Source organism: Aythya marila (assembly GCF_965140915.1).
Source record: "Aythya marila genome assembly, chromosome: 2".
Lineage (NCBI taxonomy): Eukaryota > Metazoa > Chordata > Aves > Anseriformes > Anatidae > Aythya > Aythya marila.
Window position 1 is genome coordinate 91,330,455 of NC_139043.1, and position 21,113 is coordinate 91,351,567.

The window sequence follows — 21,113 nt, forward strand, 5'->3', positions numbered from 1 at the left end:
CCTACAGAATGACTTGCACAGTTAACATTAAGCATTTCTGTGAACAGAAAAACTGTGCAAGGCCACATGGATTCTTTGTGCTGTACATTTGAATGCCATTACTGAGAAAACTTGTAGACTTCATGGTATACATGAGTGTTTCAGTGATTTTCTGTAAGCTGCAAACATCCACGTTGATAAGCTGCTTCCATTTCCAATGAAAGGATTCTTTCAGTTCCTCTACTGACCATAAACCATTTAATTAACTTAGTCAATAGAAAAGCCTCAGAAAAGTGTTCAAGTGAGATGATGAAGAGGATGCAAATGGTAAGTGATGGAATGACAAGGTTAAGGGAAATGAAATGGAAATGTTCTGAGATCCTCTGCCTTGCATTGGAGGGCATCTTCCTTAAGAAAGTTTGAAGTACATGAACTAGGACGACAGACTTGTGAAGTGCAGGGGATTTGTAACAATGAGGAATTAAGCATGGTTGTATATGATTAAAGACTGAGGAAAAAAGCATTTTAAATTAAGTTCTTTAAAAATATTTGCAATTTTATACCAAGGTAGTAGTTACTGGAACTTAGCTGGATACATCTCAAGGGCACTTTCATCAATGGCAGCACTTTAAAAATTTTGTATACAAAAATGAGTATCTTAGTTAAAATAATGATGTGTTCCCATAGCAAGTTTACCAAATCTCACTAAGTGGCTACAGTTTATCAAAACATTAAGCTGAAAGAATTGACCTAATGCAGGCTAAGTGCAGGAAATCTATTTTCAATGCAATAACTTTGCCAGATGATACATCACACTTACACTAGGAGCATATATACACTTCCAGAAATTCATAGCATAATGTCAATGAATTTCCTTTTGCATACTAGCTCAACCTTTTGCTTCCTTCCCCTCCAACTCTGGGACTGTAGCCTTTATACCTTCTGCATCACCAGCAAAGGATAGTTTTAGATTGTAAGTTAAAGAGGTTAATAGCTTTGGCAAGCATGTTTAACTAAGGAAAAAGCTCATGCAGGAATATGTTGCATTTATAGTAAGTAGAATCATAGAATTGAAGTAATTTAGGTTGGAAAGGAGCCTGGGAGGTCATCTAAACTGAGTTAGATATGGGTGCTCATGTCTTTGTTCAGATTTTAATTTCTCCAAGGACAGAAACACCTCAACCTTTATGTGAATATGTTTGAAGGATAAACCAAGCTCAGCACAAATTTTATTTTCTATGTGTCTTTTCAGCACTTCCTCGGGTAACTTGGGTCCAACACCTCACATGTATATTTGCTGCATGCTTCCAAGAAGAGACTGACTCCATATTCTTAATAAACCTCTTTTGGCAGTATAACTTAAATGTGTGACTGATTTCCTCACTCCAACCTTTTGCCTCTTCTCATATCTGTGAAGAATTAGCCAGGTTTATTTTGCTGATTAATCAACAGTAAGTCTTTAAATATAAGTACAAGATCTATACAAGGCCTCATCTGTCAGTTTTTCTGCCTTATGCTTTAATGAGTTTGAATGTCTCTTCGAAATGTGTTTTACAAGTCTTCTTTCTGAAATACAGATTAAACAGAACTTTGAAGCTAATCTGTTGTTAGGCCGCAGAGCCTACTCGAAAAAAACCCTCCTGAATCAGTTGCTCCTATGCAAACAGACTAAAGCCTTGGTTTATTTCATTACACAGGGAACAAGAGAAACCGAATAGTTTAACTAACACCCTCCACACCGCTTAACTGGGATACTTTTCTTTTCAAAGTAACTCAGTTATTTTTTCTCTAAAATAGCACCTAGTACATGTGGTTGAATTTATACATTCTTACTAACATGCACTCAGGTGTATTCAAAAACATGAACGAAGCTTTAGAAGAGCATGCAACAACTACATTAACAATCCATACACTACATTAACAAACCTATAGTAGGGGCATAGATACATTTTTTAAAAAATAAGCCATTAAACCTGAATTTGCAAGGTCAAAGAAACTCTGCTCCTTACATAAAGGACAAATTGGTCTCATACAAGTAACATGAATAACATTACCCTGAACCACTAAAAAATTCATTTCTTTCACTAACCTTTCACTTCTAGGGCCTTGCCATCTCTGAAAGAAACACCAGCTAACTTTAATGATACAACATTCAGTGAAGGAGGAAGCGTGGGTGTTTGTAACAATGACACGGTCTTCCCACAGAGCTAGATTAAAAACTTAAATATGGGCATGAGTAGAGGATACTCCTCCCATTTCATAGTCACAGGCTGAAAAACATGCACCTTCCCACAGATGGGTCCTCTGTGGTTAAGAACATTTAACAAAACAATGGCTTTCACCGTTTTTTTCCTTTCTTTTTCAAACATTTACTTCCGCTTTCCATTTCACCATGAAGTGTGAACATTAATGTCACACCTAAGGCACTAACAATTCCAGTGTAATACTGTTGGGGGCAAGAAGGGAGAAAAAAGAAAGAAACCTGTGTGGAAAAATGAAGTTCAAAGCTCCCTAAATACTACTGAGTTAAAAGCCTCTATTTTTTTTTTCTTTTTTTTTTTTTTATGGCAACCCCTGGCCATTGTGATTTCAAGATCACAAAGTGTTTAAAATATGTATTACCAAACCATTTACATCTACAAAATGAGGAAACAAGCAAACTCATTTTAGTCTTTTTAATTTTCTCTTCCTTAATAGAAGGCAAAGGATATGCCAGGTTCTTTCAAATCAGCATTGAAGGATCTTACACATAAACTACTAGGTATGATAGATATTCAGTTGACATTCCCCATATATCAGCTACTTTTTTTTTTTCTTTTTTTTTTTAATAGATGTCAATACTGAGAAACAGATTTTACACTGGGGATGGACAGTGCTGTGTCAAGACAAAAATTAGTTTCTTGACACGATCAATCTTGATAAGATCAAGCACGCTAGATTATGATCCCATAATGTAATCAATCTATTGCTCCAGCTAAATACATAGATTTGAAGGTTACTAATAAAATTGTAGCTATTTTGGAATATCCTAACACGGTCCTGAAACAATATCATAATTCAATAGGACTACTTAATTTTTACTATAGCTTCTTGCCCTCAAATGACACAGCAGCGTAGAGATTGTGTTGATGTCACAGAAAGACAAATGGGTAATAATTCGTTCTTCACTACCAGAGAAGTTTTCCTCATTCCAAATTTGGAAGCTGCAAGGGTACCCTTATGAAGAAAGACTGCAACAGTGATAATCTTCAGGTACATAGCAGGTTTAAAAAAAAAGAAGAAAAGTGCAATTGAAAAGAATTCCCTGCACAACTCCATCAGCCTGCCTTTAGAAATAACGAGTCATAATATAGATCTATCACAGAATATTTTTTTCCCAAAGGCAAGATTCCCCATTTCACAAATCAACCTATCAGGATAGTTTCATGTCTGGTAGCCTGTTGGTATGACACAAACAGTTTCAGGAGAAAAAAAAAATAAATTAAAGCAGCTTTTCAGCAGACCTTAGAAATAATAAATCCATATAATTTTTTTTCTATCTATCTTAAAGGGATGCCATAAACCTTCATATTCATAGCTCTTCCCTAATGTATACCTCAATGTTTAAAGACTTCTGAAGATATGTAACATAACAAAAAAAAAAAATGGATTTTCTATCTTGCTTAAAATGAGATGTGTAGCAAGTCAGTAACAGCAGTGCTTCAGTGAAGAAAATGCAAATCAATGAAGAGCAAAACACCTCCAGGGAAGCTCAAGTCAAGACTAGGGAAAGCTAATTTTAACTGAAAAAGAGTTACCAAACAAGCACACTTACTAAATAGTATGTTTTACTTTAGTATTATTCTTGTAATCATTTGAAAAACAAAATAATAGTAGTAATGCATATACATGTATGTATGCAGGCATAGGATAAATGTAGTGAACATAGCTAGCAAAGATATAGTCAGAAGATAGACTAAATTACCTGTTCTGAACTGGTGAGGCAGCACAGCAATGATAAAAGTGTGGTATAACAACAAAGTAACCTATTAGGCTTGGGAAGTGTCAGTGTAGACTCCATGCATGCATCAGTGTTAACTTTGCAGTGGCAGCAGCAGTCAGATGAGACGGACAGCAGCACAGCAAGCAAGAGGAGAAAAAATTGACAGGGAAGTTTTCTTCACAAAGGCTGGGAAGCCCTGGACTAAACAAAAGTCTTCTTGAAGTCCTCTTCAGCACTGTCTTTAATGACAGGTTTTGTATGCAGCTGTGATTTGAGATGGCGTGGCTTGGAAAAGCAAACCTATTCATTCCCTGTGAATAAAGCTCTCTTTAATATATGTTCCTTTGGGATTAGAGCATTTTTTTTTTTTTTTGTCTATAATATGTATGTAATAGCTCCAATCTTTTCTGCAGACTCTAATCTGAGAGAGAAAAATTGCTTCTTTTGTCTATGGCTCAGCCTCAAATTGTACTCGAATATGATAGTACCTTAGATAATTTGGGTAGCAGGAGCAGTCTAGCTACACCAGTACAAAACAAAAGACAAGCTTGCCCTGTTTTTTTGTAGTTTGCCTATGTTCAAAGTTCACTCTAATTTTTAATTGTCTTTTTTTTCCAGCCACAACCTGTAGGATATTCCTCAAATTGTATTTAGAAAGTAGAACATTCACTCAAAGTACATTCTTAAAACGATCACCGTGTTCTTCAGGGAAACAATACAATAAATGAAAAAATATCCTTGGCCCTCATGTCCAGCATGGTTATTTTAATTACTTAACAGGAAACAGTTCTAGGTGTTGACATGTTGATACAGTACAATATATTTAATAAGTGGAAGAAGAAATTGAAGATGATATTAATAATTGATATGTTTCAAGTCTTCTAAACTAAGAACTGTTCCCCATAATTCGTTTTCTAATTTGCACTGGTTTTTAGAAACAAAATAGAACATGACTGATTAAGACCCTTAAATCACCCTTAAATGATTAAATACAGCAAGGAAAAATCGATTAAAAATAATTATACTTGGTATTGTCAGGAGGAAAAAAAGGTTTATAGGGAAATTAGAGCATGTTTATACACTCTGACAGCAACATTATCTTCTGAAACTCCAATGTCCACCAAGATTCCAAGCATGCCTTGGAAGGATTAAGTACACAGTAAGTCTTGATACACAAGTTTTATCTATAAATGTGTCCCCAAAAGCAAACAGAACAGTTTGAAGGTAATTGTGTCTTGAGGAAAATGACTTAAAACATTACCCAGGGTCTGAAGTAAAAACAAGCAATAACTTTCTGCCATTCCCCCTATCCCTAAAATGCTCACGGCAGTCTGAAAAATAAATAGCTATATGCTGTGCTAATTGCATCTTGAACAGTCTTGAGCTTCAGATAGTGAATGAAACTGATGCAAACATATTTCATAATAAAAAAGGCAGCTATATGATTAAGATTCAAGGTTCCAGATCTAACAATTTAGCGATTAAAAATCACCGTCTTACAGTTGCTTGCTAGTAACTCTCCACATTGTTGTGGATTATTTCTTCACATCAAAAATATGCATCATTTATAATCAGTATTAATTAACACCTTTTTTTGATAACATGAGACTGCAGGTTGGGAGAAAAATGAGCACTCTAAAGACAATGACAGGACAATAAGAAGATACTCTTGGCCCTCCTCTACAAGAAAAGCAATGACAGATTTTCAGTTTCAGTATTTATCTAAAGCATGTTTCAATCACGTCAATTCAAATCTACTAAAGACAAGCACAGCAAAAATAGGTAAGATAGCTTTAAAAGATTTATCAGTACACTGTACGGTGTTTGCTAGTTAAAAACTAAATATTCCTGAAATGTTCCAGAAGTCTAGGACAAATGTTTGTCTATACTTAATACTAAAGAAATGCAAGTTCATAGAATGGCTTGGGTTGGAAGAGATCTGAAGGATCATCTGTTTCCAAACCCCATGCCATGGGCAGGGACACCTCCCACTAGATCAGGTTGCTCCAAGCCCCATCCAACCTGGCTTTGAGCACTTCCACGGATGGGGCATCCACAGCTTCTCTGGGCAGCCTGTGCCTCACCACTCTCACAGTAAAGAATTTCTTCCTTATATCTAATCTAAACCTGCCCTTTTTTAGTTAAGCTTTTTTCTTATAAAGCAGATTTAGCTGGTAGATAGCTCTTTCAATAAAGCACTCAGAGAAAGAAAGGTTTGTCCACACATGTAGACTAAATTTTACTTTTTATCTTTCAACAAACGGAGTGAGGCAAGTAATGGCTAAAGTAAGAACATATAAGAATAAAAAATCGGAATGTGGATTAATATAAACTGTTGAAATTTCAGTTTAGAGAATAAACATTTTTTTATTTGTCTGGTTACTGTATATTTGACCTCAATTTTTGAGGTATTAATGATCATTTTATTTCACAGAAGCCTAACAGTTCATCAGATTTATGCAAGCATTTTTGCAGTTCTGCATAGGGTCAAATACTATAAATATTCCAAAGAAACAAATAATACGTTGGGAATAACTTATTAATTCATACAAACCTAGTTTTCTATAACATAGTTTTCTCCAGAGTGAGTGATACAGCAGAATCTTTCACTGCTCGGAAAAGAAATCAACGTGCTATTTTCAACTTTAGAATGCCTTATTTTCACTGGGAGAAATACCTTCAAAAACAGGCTTTCTCCCTCCACTCTCAGCAGACATAGGAAAGGTGAAACAGGAAGGAGAAAAAATGCAGAGGAAGAAAACTAAAAAGAAAATTGAAGAAAAAACAATAAAAGCAACAAGAAAGTTGAAGGCAGGACACAATCTACCAGTCACAGTCACATAGAGTGGCTTTTTATTTTTTTGTCTACAACTTCTATACTCATCATCTCCTCATACGATCTTCCTCTCATTGACTTTATTTTAAAACTACTTCTGCAAATGTATAATCTGCCTGTGCACGTCATAACACAGGAAAGATGTGGTTTAATATCTATGACTGTTTATAACATCTAGAGGCATCATCACATATATTATTATGGCTATTACTGATACTACTAGTACTACGGTTCCTCTGACTTCCAATAAGAATAAGAGAAAAATATTTTCAAAGACCACAGTGACAAGCTACAAATATGCATACAACACATTAAATTTTCAGTTCTTTCATAGAAACCTCTCTGCTATGATGTAGTAACAATAACGTTGTCTTCAAATACGATGAAAACACTTCATGTCCAGGATTTGCAGCCACAGCTAGTGGTTGCACACCATCAAAGAGATAGGTTATTCTTCTCAACTTGCACTAATACATTGCTGCTCAAAATACATCATGCTTTTGAGTTATAAGGGGCCACCAGAAACTGTTTTCCTTTTATAACATTATAAATGAAGCTGCATTTTAATGCACAGTATTCTCCCATCTGAAAGTTGCAAAGTAGCTCTGTTTTCTTTCTGAAATTGACCGATCAATGCCTTGATACATTTATTATTATTTTTAAGTTAACATTGCATTAATATGAAGTTACTCATGAATAAAGTAATAGGAAAGACATACATTGAATATAATATATAAGCAAATATATAATCACTGTACAAAGATAGGAGCTTCAAGTCCTGAACGTAAACCTAGCAGTGGTTAGACTGCCACAAGGGAGAACAACTGGCACAGAGCAAAGTAGCTGAAGGTGAAAAGAAGAGACTGCCTTCAGAGAGGCAATCTACAGTTCCTCTGAGAAAGAGAAAGATGGATGACTGCTCGTATTATGTTCGCATGTTTAATCAAATGCAGTAAGTCTTTCAACTCAGCTGGGACTGATAATGGGGAACATAAATCAACTCTTAAGAGTTCAATAAAGGTTCCCCAAAAGAAAGAAAGTTTGCAACAGGTCAGAAAGGGCTGCAGAAGCTACTTGGAAATGGGATATTACAGGTACGAACAGGCATGTCTTCTTTAATTTTACTGAGAACTCAGCTACTGAGAACTTTAATATTATAACTTATGACTGTTTTGTGCCAAAGCTGTTTTGGTTTTAAATCAAAATAGGCAATGAACTGTTTGCTGAAGGTCTTACCTCCTCTGTGGACTACGGTTCTGAGAGAACTCTGAATCGCTGTCTTTTGATGTTGGAGAGCCCTTATACGTATAAAAAACATCCTCTGTCTCAGTAATATAGGTAATCTCATTTGTAAGGTTATCTACAGACGAGTGTCGTGGTTTACGAATTTCATGACGTAGTCTAGGACTCCGCCTTAAAAAAAGGAACATGAATACAGGTAGGTAGGTTGTAATTGAATAGCATGTAGAATTCTTTCAAGGTGATTTCAATCCTACTGCAATCTATGTCCTAAAGTCTTTATATGTTAGGTGCACAGGTCTCATCTTAAATAGTGGATATATCAGTTTTTAAAAAAATTGTTATGGTATGCTAGGTTCAGTACACATGTGTCCCCCAAATGCTGCCTGGACTTGTTGAAGTTATAATCGTAGAATCATAGAATGGCTTGGGTTGGAAGAGACCTGAAAGATCACCTAGTTCCAACCCCCCTGCCATGGAAAGGGACACATTCCACTAAACCAGGCTGCCCAAAGCTTCATCCAGCCTGGCCTTGAACCCTCCTAGGGGTGAGACATCACCAACTTCCCTAGGCAACTTGTTCCAGTGCCTCACCACCCTCATAATAAAGAATTTCTTCCTAATACCTTATCTCAGCCTCACAGAGGAAGTGCTCTGGCCCCATAGCTGTCTTGGTAGCTGTTGGCTTTTGCTGAGCTCACTCCTGTTTGTATTGGTGGGCCCAAAACTGTTTGCAGCATTTTAGATGAAGGTCTAATGAATGCTGAACAAAATGGGGATAACTCACTTCCTTGATCTACCATCTGTGCTTCTGTTAATATATCCAGGTTGTTACTCCACTTGTTACTAGTCTTCAGGTAGGGTAGAAATTATTGCAGTCATCCAACCCCCCACCCCCACCCCACCCGTATTTTTTCTTAATCTGTTTGTCCACCTATCCAGAACAAAGTATCATAACGTGGATAGAACATTTTTACAGACACTATCAAAAACTTTGCTGATGTGGAGGTAAATGATACCCACTCTTCTGCTGTCATCATATCTATTCTCAAAATACCAGCATATTTAAATGTGTACGTAGGCACTACATAACTAGTCTGCTAGAATACATACAATTAGAAAAGGTAGGAGGCTGGAAGGGAGGGTAAAGGCTGAAACGTGATTTACCAATTAGGGGTAATAGGAGGGGATCGAGAAGGAAGGCTTTTGGTCTCTAAATGCTCAACAGATAAAGATCTCCTCATAGATGGGTTCCAAACCATCCCACCTATGACTTTTCTGCAGTACTGGCTGTTTACAGACCTGAAAAGAAAACAAAAATAAAAACTTGTTAATTATTTTGCATAGGAAAATTCAATGAAATAAAATACGTTTTGAAAGTCAATTTCATAATTCATGTTTTAAAGAGTCCCCTGTTCTTATCCCTCAGTCACAGAGCCATTAGCTGTCCCTTACTCATGGCAATAAAACTGTTCATCCCTGCTACAATGCTAATTAAAAACCTGGGTAAAAATAACCGTCTCTGAGAGTTATTTTTAACCTAATTGTGTTCAAGAAGATGGAGGGAAAAACAGGAAATTTGGTATGTTATATTGGCACCAAACCAATAGTGTCTGACAAAACTATTCAAGTATAGGCAAAAGATTATAGACATTTCACTAGTGGCTTAACAGTGCAGAACCACTTTAACAATATATATATATACTGTTTCCAGAATGATGCCACGTTGGTTGACATGTCCATTACAGGAATGCACCATTAGAGAAAGCTTTGAGAAAGTCACCTCCTCAATACCATCAGCATCGGAAGAACAAGTTCATAACAACCCATAAAGGAGCTAATCCTCAAAATACAGATGTTTAAACACTTAGTATGATCTACTACAAGGTAAAAATATGGAAATTCCACTCCAGTGGAAAACAGAATTTTATGAACATTCTTGTGGCTGGGACAACCCTTGTGGCTTTACTGCCCTAATATACAGGCAATGCTAGTCCCCTCCCTTGCTACAAATTTATGCAGTATTAAAAGAGACATGAGAATATGAAAATCCAGCCACAAAGTCTGGGAAGCTACTTGAAGCATGATGACATCAGTTAGAATCTGAATCTATGCCCAAGTATGAAAAAGATAATCAGACAAATTAAATAAAAGGAACAACAGTGAAGTGAACACACTGCAAAAATAACGGAGAGAAAATTAAAACACTTCTCCAAAAAACATCAAAACAAGCAGCTTTTCAGAAAGTCTACACAGAGTACAGATAACCAAAGAACTAAAGAACTGTCCAAAACCATTATCCTCAGAGAGGATAATGATGTAAGACTTCCAGCCCAGATGGTGCATATGGGAAGAGTCAATCCTAACTTCATGCAATATGACAGGCTCTGAAGTACGACTTTTCAGGAACTAGATCTGTGATACCATTATGAAACTACCAGCTCAATGACTAGCAGAAGTCAACAAAGCAAATAAACAATAAGAAGTGTCATGACAGTGGTATCTTCAATGTTTGGATGGGAAAAATATATTCATCTCCATGTCACTAATTGGCATCCTGGTACTCAATTAGGGCAATTTCTGAAGAGCATGGTACTAACATATTAAACTGTGTATATAACAATAAGGAGTAAACAGTTCAAAACAAATCTGTTCTGCAAACTGTCTTATTGGATCATTAGCCACATAACATATTTACTTTCAAGTGTTTTTATGCCTTAAACTGAAAAGGCAAGTTGAAAAAATACCAGTAAAACATACTTATATTCAATAACTTCTTATGAATATTCCACTGTAATGAAAACATGTTGGGGAAAGAAAGGGAAAAAAAGATACATATTTTATCCAACAGTTTACAAAGACCAATGCAGCAGTAAGCAGAACTGAGCTCTGCAACTCCAACTTCAGCTATCTCTGACACAAGTCCTCCCTTCCCCATTTACGATGTAAAACATGCTTTCACACAATACTTACTTTGCTGGATTTCTAGAACCCAGAGTCCAATAATGTGACAGTATCTTTTTTTCATGAGGTAGCGACTTCTTTGCCTGAAAAAATGTGTGATGCTCTACGCAAGACTTCCACAGATTTTTGCATGCTCTGTAATTTAACATGTTGAAGGCAACAATATGCTCTCTGGACTCATTCTGTAATGTAAGAAAATTTATGTTTCAATACACAGAAGCAGATCAAACAGAGCAAACAAGGTCATAAACCTATCATATAAATAACAATGAAATTACTTTTAGCCTAAATAAGCGAACTACATTTAGGAAAACAAAAATTCATCATACAGTAGGCTTTGAGCTGGAGGTGGATGAAACAGCCCTGTGAATATACAAAATTCAAAATTCCACAGTGAATGTTTTAAAAGTGTAAGCAACATTAATATTATTAACAATCAGTTCCTGATCATTATAATGTTAATTTAATGAAATATTTAAGTCTAGAGTGCCAGAGGTTTTGCATATGTAAGTGTAATACTAAACAGCTAAGCAGATTTTCAGATTTCCAGTCAGATCTTGACCTCCTATGACAAACAAATCTCTTAGCCATTTTATTAAGGGTGCAATGTAGAAATGAAAAAAAAAAAAATCTATCTTTGAATTCAAACTCTTCACATAAGACTTCATATAAATGTTGTTTCAAGAGCTAGAATGCAAAAAGCATCTGCCTTATATTCTTTTAGAAGATACTAAAGATGTTAACTTCTGGGGAAATAAAAGCAATTGAAGGACTAGAGCTGCTGCTACTGCTTTTCAAATCCAATCCTGTCTTCTGGATGATAACACAAGGTCAAAATAAGGAGATCAAAAGGAAGCAGAATGGAAAGCTTGTGTCTCCCCGTACAAACTTACAAGTTCAGTGCTCAGTGATACACGGGTGTAACATAATTGTACCACCCACATTTATGCGCTGGACAATTACAGCACTTGTTGAACTATTGCAGGTCTCAGTGCTCCAGAGAGTTTTGCACAAGCTACAGCTTTGGCTAGCTAATGCAGTTATTAACACAAACAAAGCAGAACAAAGTGTAAAGCACAGAGGAGAAAGGTATGTGTAATAAGCAAGGTAAGGGGATACCTGAGTTCACTGCTATCCGATCTCAGCACTTCAGTGAAAAAAAAATACAGCAAGCTTGCAGCTTCGTTTATCCTTTGCAGCTATTTTTTGGAATTATGTCTTAATTTTGATATCAAAACATATAATTAGGCAGGTGGCCATGTTGGTAAAGCTCTCTTTCTAGTTCATACTTTGGAGGACATCAGGATTTGGGTTGTAAAGCCTCTTTATTAAATGACTTGGAAACCTAATAAAACTCTTTTCCACAGACTTCAGCAATAAATCAGTGTCCCACCTGGACAACATCCTAATTTCTAGTTGCATGGTCCTTTTGTTTGTTCACAATCAAACAACAAAATGGAACTACAGACCATTTTGGCTGGGATAATCAAATGGTATTCCTTGTATTCTTTTTCTTTCTCCGTAACATTTGTTAAATATCAGGTATCAGAGATCAACACCACATTGTGCAAAACACTTGAGCTACTGCAATGACTTCACTTACAGATTCTCTATTTTGTAAACAAAGCAAAACTCAGCAAACAATGAGAATCACAAGAGAAAGCTAAAAAGGGTTTGCCCTTTAATATCACTTAGGCATTACAAAGTGTTTAACTGATTGTAATCTATCAGGCGTATTCTTCCTATATCTATTAAAACAAGAAACATTTTTATTTTATTTTTTAAGTAGGGTTCTCTCTTTGACCCTCAAGCATGCTGGAACCAATTCATCTTTGTCAGCTCACCACAGTTACTTCTAATTAGTTTATATAAGATAATGTGTGCAGACACTGTGAAATTTTAACTCAGAATTTCTTGCAAGATAAAAAGCACACAGCACTTAAAGCTTTAATGACAAAAAGCATTTCTAACCTATTCTGTTGGCTAAATACCTCTTGAAGTGTTTTATATAACAAATTAAAGGAAATACTCGGGGTTGATTTTTTTGGTCTAGAGCATTGGTCTTTCAATAGGCATAAAAATTAGCTTATCTGAACATCTCAGTTACACTGAAAAGCCATTGTATAAAGGTAAGGAATTAAGTATACCTAGTTCTCCATGTTTAAATTTAGGTTTGAAAAGAGTAGCAAATCTTGGTCACAAGTGCGTTTATCCCAACTGTTGACACAGAATCTTCCTAAATACTTTTAACTGGGCTGCGAGTTTAAATATAGACACATACTGAGACAAATACTTTTAAGAAGTTTTAGAAAAATATATTGTTTTTCAATTAAAAAAACAAACAAACAAACAAAAACTTTTATTAACTATCTGGCTCACTAACAGGCCACCTCACATGCCATTAAATCAATTCACTATTTTATAGGATGAATAAGGTTTTAATGGGTTCCACAGATTTAGTGCCTATCATCCTTCTCAACACAAGTTCCTAAAGAATGTTATTTTAGTCATTCTCAAGAAGTGAGGATTAGAAAAAATTGTGGCCATTAAGGTAAAGAGAACATGGCTAAAATGCGCATCTTGCTATTTAAACATCAGGAAGAACTCTCATCTCATCTCTGAACTCAATGCCTATTACATTCACAGAGAATTTGGGAATGTCTACAGCATAGGAAGTAAAAAATATATGCTAAAATGCAAAAAAGGAGCAGTTATTTTTAAGCGTTACATAAGCACATCTGATATAAAGTTCCATTTTGGAAGCTTTAAAATGTTGTCTGTAAATCAGCATAGCTCCTCTTCCTACCATAAATCTTACACCTTTAAGTCTCAGTATCACGAGCTTTTAAAACATCAGACATTCACTGATTCATCAGTCTTGCTTCCCGGTCCTTATGTAGCTCTTCAGTAGAAACAGAAATATTGCACACTTCTATCAAGGAGCTGATCAATAGACTGAAGCAGTAGGATGGTAAAAGAGGAGGTGAGTAATGAAGAGTGAGAGAGAAGGTAAATTGATTCTTCAAAACAGTGGTGTAAGGAAATGAAAAAAAAAAAAAAAAAAAGGAGCAAGGAAAATAAGGAGAATAAATCAATGAAACATGGCGTATCCCAGATGACTGCAAATCCATAGCCTTTAAGAACTGTAGATTTTGGAAAGAAATCTACATACGACATGCTAAATTCTGAGATGTTATAGCACTGTTGCCTTCTTGAATTAAAACCTGACGACTAATATGCAGTATCTGCTCTTCTTTCCCCACGTTCTTCTGTCTCCCTTCCTTAAAGCCTTATTTAACTATTTCCTTATGCACTTCCAAGAAAAAGATGACACTGCCTCAGACATTTGCCTTCAGAAACCACTCAAGTGACCCAGCATTTAGGAGAAAAGCAGCAGTATTCCAGCTGCCCCCTTGCTCCCCCTGCATTACAACAGCAGACTGTTCAAAGCAGAACCATTAAAGGACTGCAGAGATGTGGACTGCTACCCTAAACTTCAAGCAAAGGGGGATAATTGACCAGGATGACTATATCTACAGACTTAATAGCACACCTGGTCTGCTTTTTCATATTTACTGAGAAAGAGTGAAAGGTCATGCGGCTGACCTTACTTTTCCTACAGTGCTGTAGAATTTTAAGCAGGACACAGTGTGCGTTACTGTAATCTCAATGAGTTATAAAGTAAAGAACTATGATTACCTAAGAGGAGATTAGTTAAAAAAATGAAATAAAAAAAAAATTAAGGTCCTTGACCTGTCATCATTTAACAAAAGTTCAAATGATCAAACTCCAAAAAATGCTGCTCTTTTCAAAGTGACACTGGTCTCCAGAAAGAGAATTTCAGTTTGACAAAGCATTTAAAATGTGTGTTCATTGCTAAAGTCCAGAGACTGTCACTAATTGGCACCTCATTCTTCCAGATTCTAAAATCCTGTAAGTACCCTCATTTTACTATCCATTGTTACTAATCACTCTCAGAACTCTGCTGCTGTTTATTTTCCCAGTGTATATAATGAAAAATACCTGGAATTTAACACTACTAATCAGTGAATTTTTAGATCTCAAATCTAGAAAGTGATACTTGTACATGTAATACAAATACATCACGTAATACAATTCAACTCACAAGTAGTGACTTACTACTCACTCATTTCTTTACATAGTAAAACATATTTGAACACACTGAAAAAAATTTACATACAAATAATGTTTTGAAACCTATGGTTTGAAAAAAACTTGAGACACTTCGCTGGTAGGTAATGATACCCACAAGACGAAATATTATCATTGGTGCACTCCATCTGCATCCACGCATTAGTGCAGCAGCAATACCTCTAGATTTCAACTTTCTTTACACAGGAGCCCTGACACAGGAATGTGTACATGTATGCACACTCCTTAAGTTTTCAAAATACCCAATCTAGGGGGAAAAAAAAAAAAAAAAAAGAAAATACTCCCCTTTTTGGGTAAAAACAACCACCGAAAAATCAATCAAAACCAAAAAAGACTTCTCTAGCAATCTGTGTTCGCTGGGTTATGCACTATCCCCGTTCCCAATCTCGTATCTGTCAGCAGCAGAGCTCCCCTTTCCTCCAGGTACCTTCCTCTCCCCCAGAATTCTGAGTTCCAAAACCAGAAGGGACTTCACAAAGTTCTCCCAGACAGGATAAGCAGCTGTTCAGCAGATTCAATGCCATAAGGTGCTCTACAGGGCACAGTGAGCCAGGAAAAGAGCAGCAGTTACTTGCAAGAAAAATGCTAGGTTACTAAATCTAGAGAGGGGATGAACATCTGTGTTTCCCCCAAGTCTGCAGGGGTAAATATACCTTCGTTAAAAGGACACGGTCCAACAGACTGAAGGTTGAAGTACTCCATGTTGGAAAGGAAACAAAAATGGGAAGCAGAATAAGCATAAAAAGGACCATGATAGCAAGGGCAAGTTAATGAAACAGAATTTCAAAAGCAAACTATCATAAAATAGCACCTACAGATCCAGCCCTCCATTGTCTGTATTTTAAGGCCAAAAATTTGAACACAACCATTTAATCAAAACAAAGTGAAATGACTACTTACATGTTTTTGCCGTTGTTGTATAAAAAACTTTTTCCTTTTAAAGGAAATTTTTAATATATTCACCCTGAAAGAGAGAGACAGACCATGAAATACTAAATAATGCCTAGAGGGAAAAAAAGCAATTAAAAATAATACTGTGTGCAGTCTAAAAGATTACAGCTGTTAAATATTCAGTAAATAATATGCAACCATCTCCTGAGTGCTGAGTGGTATATAGATTCAAGAAACTTCAAGAAAAAAAATAGCTAAGAAGGAAAGGTCTTTTTAAAATTAAGATTCTTCCTCATTTCCTCTTTAAATAGCTCACATAGCAATTCTCTCCCACTAAATCTATTCTTGCAGCAAAAACTTGATGACATCCTTTACTAGCTGCACGAATGTTAAACGTGTCAAGTTTGTATAACTTAAGAATCATATGACAACTGTGACTAAACGAACAAAATTTAAGACCTTAATGACATGACAAGGTTGGTCATACAGTATCTGAAATTTCTCCAAGACTTCACAAAACTGACGTGGAATGTTAAAAGATAGTTCACTTTTATTAACAACTAAAACACTGTAATTAAAGTCAAACCTGAAGGATAAAAAATGCAAGTGTTAATGTATATTTCACTTATTAATACTGCATAAAAATACTACATAAACTATGTAGCAGAACTGAACATGTCTTTTCTATGTATACACTGTATGATAAAGACTTTTTAAGGTTAGAATTACGTTGCAATTGGTGCTTAAACACTTTCCATTTTAATTATATCCTTAGCAGTTTTGCTAAATTAAGTAAACTTCGAGGTGCCCAGGAATGTTCCTACAAGAAAACAAGATTCATCTAAATTATCTACATAACCAAATGCATGCTCATGTCCAAAAATCTCTGTCAATTACAGAGCCACAAAGAAACAGGAATTTCATCCACAGCATTCTTTGCAACCAAATTGTGCAAGTTAATGGAAGGTTTAAATCATATCTACTTCTCCTTCTGGAAATACTTGTGCCATCTGACTTGCTGCTTCCAGTGGTAATGATGTGTACTGTATATACAAAAGTTTTGTATTCCCATGTCGCCAGTAAGCCATATCAATTTTCAGTTTATTTACTGAAGTGGAACTAATTTAAATCCATCCGTCTTAATCCTCGTGCCACCCTAGCTGAACTAGTACTGCTCAAGTTTTGGGTTACTGGTTCTTTCCCTCCACGCTTCTTGGCTTAGCTCACACTTGAAAAAGCGAGTGAGTGTTTGGAGTTGCTCTCAGCTTACACAGCCGCTGTCACTCCCTGTTCTTAGCTAATGTAGTACCAGCAGAAACAGAAAATACAAACAACTAATCTTGCAAACTAAGCAAAAAAACCCTCCAACCAACAAAAAGGTAGACAACATCTAAAAATAACAGAACTCTCTCATCTCTCCCCACTTTTTAAAAACAATTCACTGCATGGCCACATAATCACTTCATGTCAAACCAGGGCTTTAAGTCTTTTTATTTTGACTCTCCTCTACGCACAGTATGCCTCTTAACTCTATTCATCCTTCTTAAAGCACAACTAAACCTCTTTAATTCGGTGACAAAGAACAGTTACTAATCTGACAGTTTTATTTAACACTAACTCAAAATCGTTTGCAGCACCCTGCCTATTAGTCAAGGGAATGTTCGCATATAGCACAAGCCACAAAAGAAAAAAAAAAAAAAAAGGAAGAGATTAAGGTATTGAAGGATTTAGATTTAACGAGTACTTGAAGGTGCCACATCCAGAACATGAGCTGAATGGAATGCAGTTATTCCTATTCCAACTAGTGGCTCAGCTGCCCCATCACTCACCAATAGTCTGTCCAAGTGACTATGCAGCTAACTGAATTCTGACACTAAGTTTTAAAGTATACAGTAGCTGAAACTTAGGGATAACGATAAATCTTTTGGCTCCTGTATTCCTCTACCATTCACAAGGGTCAAAGCAGGTTTATCACTTAGTGGGCAGAGTTATTCATTTCTGATCATCTTGGCAGTTCTGTCCTGGCACTCGCTGTTAACAGCTGGTAGTTTCTGACCTGAAGCAAAAATATTTCTTAACTGTATGTCTCATACTTTGCTCAAGGAAGATTCAGAAGTTTTTGTCATATTCTATGTAACACTTGGTTGAGTGGGGTTTTGATTTTAACTAGTAATGTAGCATATATTCCTGTAGCAGTTTCTCTGAAGTTTTCAAAGCAAAGAAACTGCATACACTGAATAGCATTTAATGTACAATCTTAATTGCTGCTGATATAAAACAGAGAGCTCATATATTTTAAGATATTTTACTTGCAAAAAGACCTGGAAACTATCACATAACAGTCAAGCACCCCAAGAATAATTTCCCAGAGCTCACTGTGTTAAATCCAAATTTATTTTATAAACCCATCCTGACTTGCATTGCCTCTGACTGATCAGTGAGCTTCTTACATAAGTCGCTTTGATTGAAAACCTTCCTTTTGCCAAGACAGTACACTCTCACTGCCTCCATTGCTGAAAACTTTTGGTCCCCTTTGACTACCACCATATGGCACAGTTGTATTGTTGTCATCCATTAATGCTGCAGAGTATTTTACTTACTGTGCTGGAAAGAGCGCTCTGATGGTGTCTGCTGCCACCTTGAGTTCCACCACATTTATGCTGAAGCTCTCCCAGTTCACAGGAAGAGCTGCTTATTACAAATGGTGTTACATAAGATGACTAAATACAATTTCAATTATCTGAATGTTTTCTGTGTTCTAAAGCATAAAATGTTCTTTAAGGAGTCTCCTTAGCTGCACACCTTCAACGCAGCCAACATACATTGAAACTCCAGGTAGTACCAAGATGCATCCTGCTTTGATGTCTAAAAAGAAATTGAATGCATACACTACAAACAAGACCTGCAGAAGGCAGAAAATGTGCCTCCAGCTGAGCATTTTAAAAACCTGCAGCTGTTTAAAGAAGCTGAGAGACTGACATATGAAAGGGCAAAGCTCAGGGCATAAAGATGAGAGATAGAAGTCTTCTACGCTTTAGTGTGCATTAGAGATGGATAAATGCAAGATGCTACTGTGCTGTATGAAAACATTATTGACATGTATTGAGGATGGCTACAGTATACTCAAGTGAGTTGAAAGACAATTCACAGCAAAGAAAAAAAATCCAGAGACTATGCAGTACATTTTTCCACTGAAATTCAAATTGAAACCTATCTTATTACTTTTTCCTAGAAATACCTGTTAATCCATAATGAACCATAATGAATGGATAGAATGACTCGTGCATTTAAGGAATATTGCTAACAGGCACCTTTTTGTACAGTTCAGCAAAAAGCCAGTACAACCTACTGAAATGCACTTTCCTGTCACGATTAAGAATATTACATCATCTTACTGAATACATTCTCCAGAAAAACTGTTGCAACTTATGTGAGGAAATGTGTCTAGGTACAACAGTAGAAATCTTTAAAACCACAAGGTCCTCCTAATGATATAGTAACTCCTCTAAGTGAATGGACTCAATCGAGACTTCACATAAAGCAAGTAATTCAAAAGCCTTTTGAATTGAAAAGTCTAGGCAACAGGTTTAATTTTTCTCTCAGCACAAGGAAGTACCATCATGCCCTATAAAAAACAAATCTGTGTACTGTAGGCTTCCTGGGAATAAGCATTAAAGCAAATGGAAATTCTATTTAAAAGATTAAATGTAATTTTTTGTTAATAAAGGAATTTACCAGGGATAGAAGCTTGTGCAGATGAGTTTTCTATACACAGCAATTCCACTGGATGCAATCCCAATCATGAGATCTAGATTATGCAGATCCTGCAAGAGAAAAATAATGTAAGAACAGAGATGTAGTTTGTGTTATTCCCAGTTATTTACTTATAAATTCATTTTCAAGTTTTCTATACTTGAAGTATAACTCCTGAGGCAAGAATTCAATCAACTTATTTGGATTTTTATTCTTACGCATGTCTTTCCTTTGATCCTACCTGCTAGGTATTTCAATCATTAAAACAAGCTTTAATGTTCATCTTACTACATTAGATATTCTTTAGGTCAGCATCAGACTAACATTTCAAGCCCTTACATTAATTCAGTGATGGGAAATCAGTTGAAGTACTTCCAAGATCAACCAGGTTAAGTGTCACAGTTCTGGAAACTAGACACAAATTATCTTATTCTAAGACAAAAGAAATAATTCCTCATCATTTTCAAAGAGATCTTGACAATAAAGACTGGGCAGGAGGTGACTACAATTCTGCATATGGGAGTATGCTAGAGGAACATGCATGTGTATATGAAAATTTGATAAACAAAACTGAATCCGTTGTTAATTAAAACAAGAAACTGTGTATTAGCTTAACATGCTTAACTGGAAAAACTCATCCATAAGTTTACAACAGCATTATGTCTAGTGAGATAGACAAGAGAGAATAAATAGTTATATATAAGTGAGCATTTGAGTATACAAAAAATGGGGAGTGGGAGCTGAAAGGTGCATTTTAAGTTAAATTTAAATCGATGTTACAGAAGTTACATTTCATTATGATTGACATGTTCTAGTACATTATACACAAGTTTCTAATCAGAGCTGAATATAAGCATAAATCTACATGTCAACATGGAACCCATTGGTTAAAATCCCAGGTTTGACTCAAAAGTAGCTTCAGAATATTTTATAAGAGATGGTCAAAGGTAACGTATTCTCTTAAAGCCTTAGCCTGTAGCTTAGCTGCTCCTCTAGATGGTACTCTGTGCTCATTTAATACAGAGTCATCTTGTACATCCAACCCTCATTTCTTCCTAAGGTACAGAAGAACAAGACCTTTCTTCTGTAAGGTACAGAAGAATAGACCATGCACCATACAGTCTAAAAATAGTGGAAAGTCTACAGTAAATCCTTTAAAAATAGTTGAATAAAAGTATGATACAGGTATATGACCGAATGAAGCTGAACTCAATTTGCAAAACAGTTTAAAAACCTCCAGTGAAATACCATAGCAGTTCACAGAGAAAGAGCATAACCTATTTAATAAATAGTGCA

The 21,113-nt window shown here is 35.9% G+C and overlaps 1 protein-coding gene across 5 annotated transcripts in view; it reads right to left on the bottom strand.

Annotated features, from left to right (window-relative positions):
- Positions 1 to 21,113, bottom strand: part of PTPN3 (protein tyrosine phosphatase non-receptor type 3) — a 126,353-nt gene that overhangs the window by 46,031 nt on the left and 59,209 nt on the right. For all 5 annotated transcript variants that reach the window (XM_082753587.1, XM_082753586.1, XM_082753588.1 and 2 more), the window contains exons 10-14: positions 19,800 to 19,888; positions 16,074 to 16,137; positions 11,010 to 11,182; positions 9,204 to 9,338; positions 8,034 to 8,210 (exon numbers count right to left, since the gene is read on the bottom strand). In XM_082753587.1, coding sequence (XP_082609713.1) covers positions 8,034 to 8,210; positions 9,204 to 9,338; positions 11,010 to 11,182; positions 16,074 to 16,137; positions 19,800 to 19,888 — 638 coding nt within the window. The remainder of the gene's footprint in view (positions 1 to 8,033; positions 8,211 to 9,203; positions 9,339 to 11,009; positions 11,183 to 16,073; positions 16,138 to 19,799; positions 19,889 to 21,113) is intronic.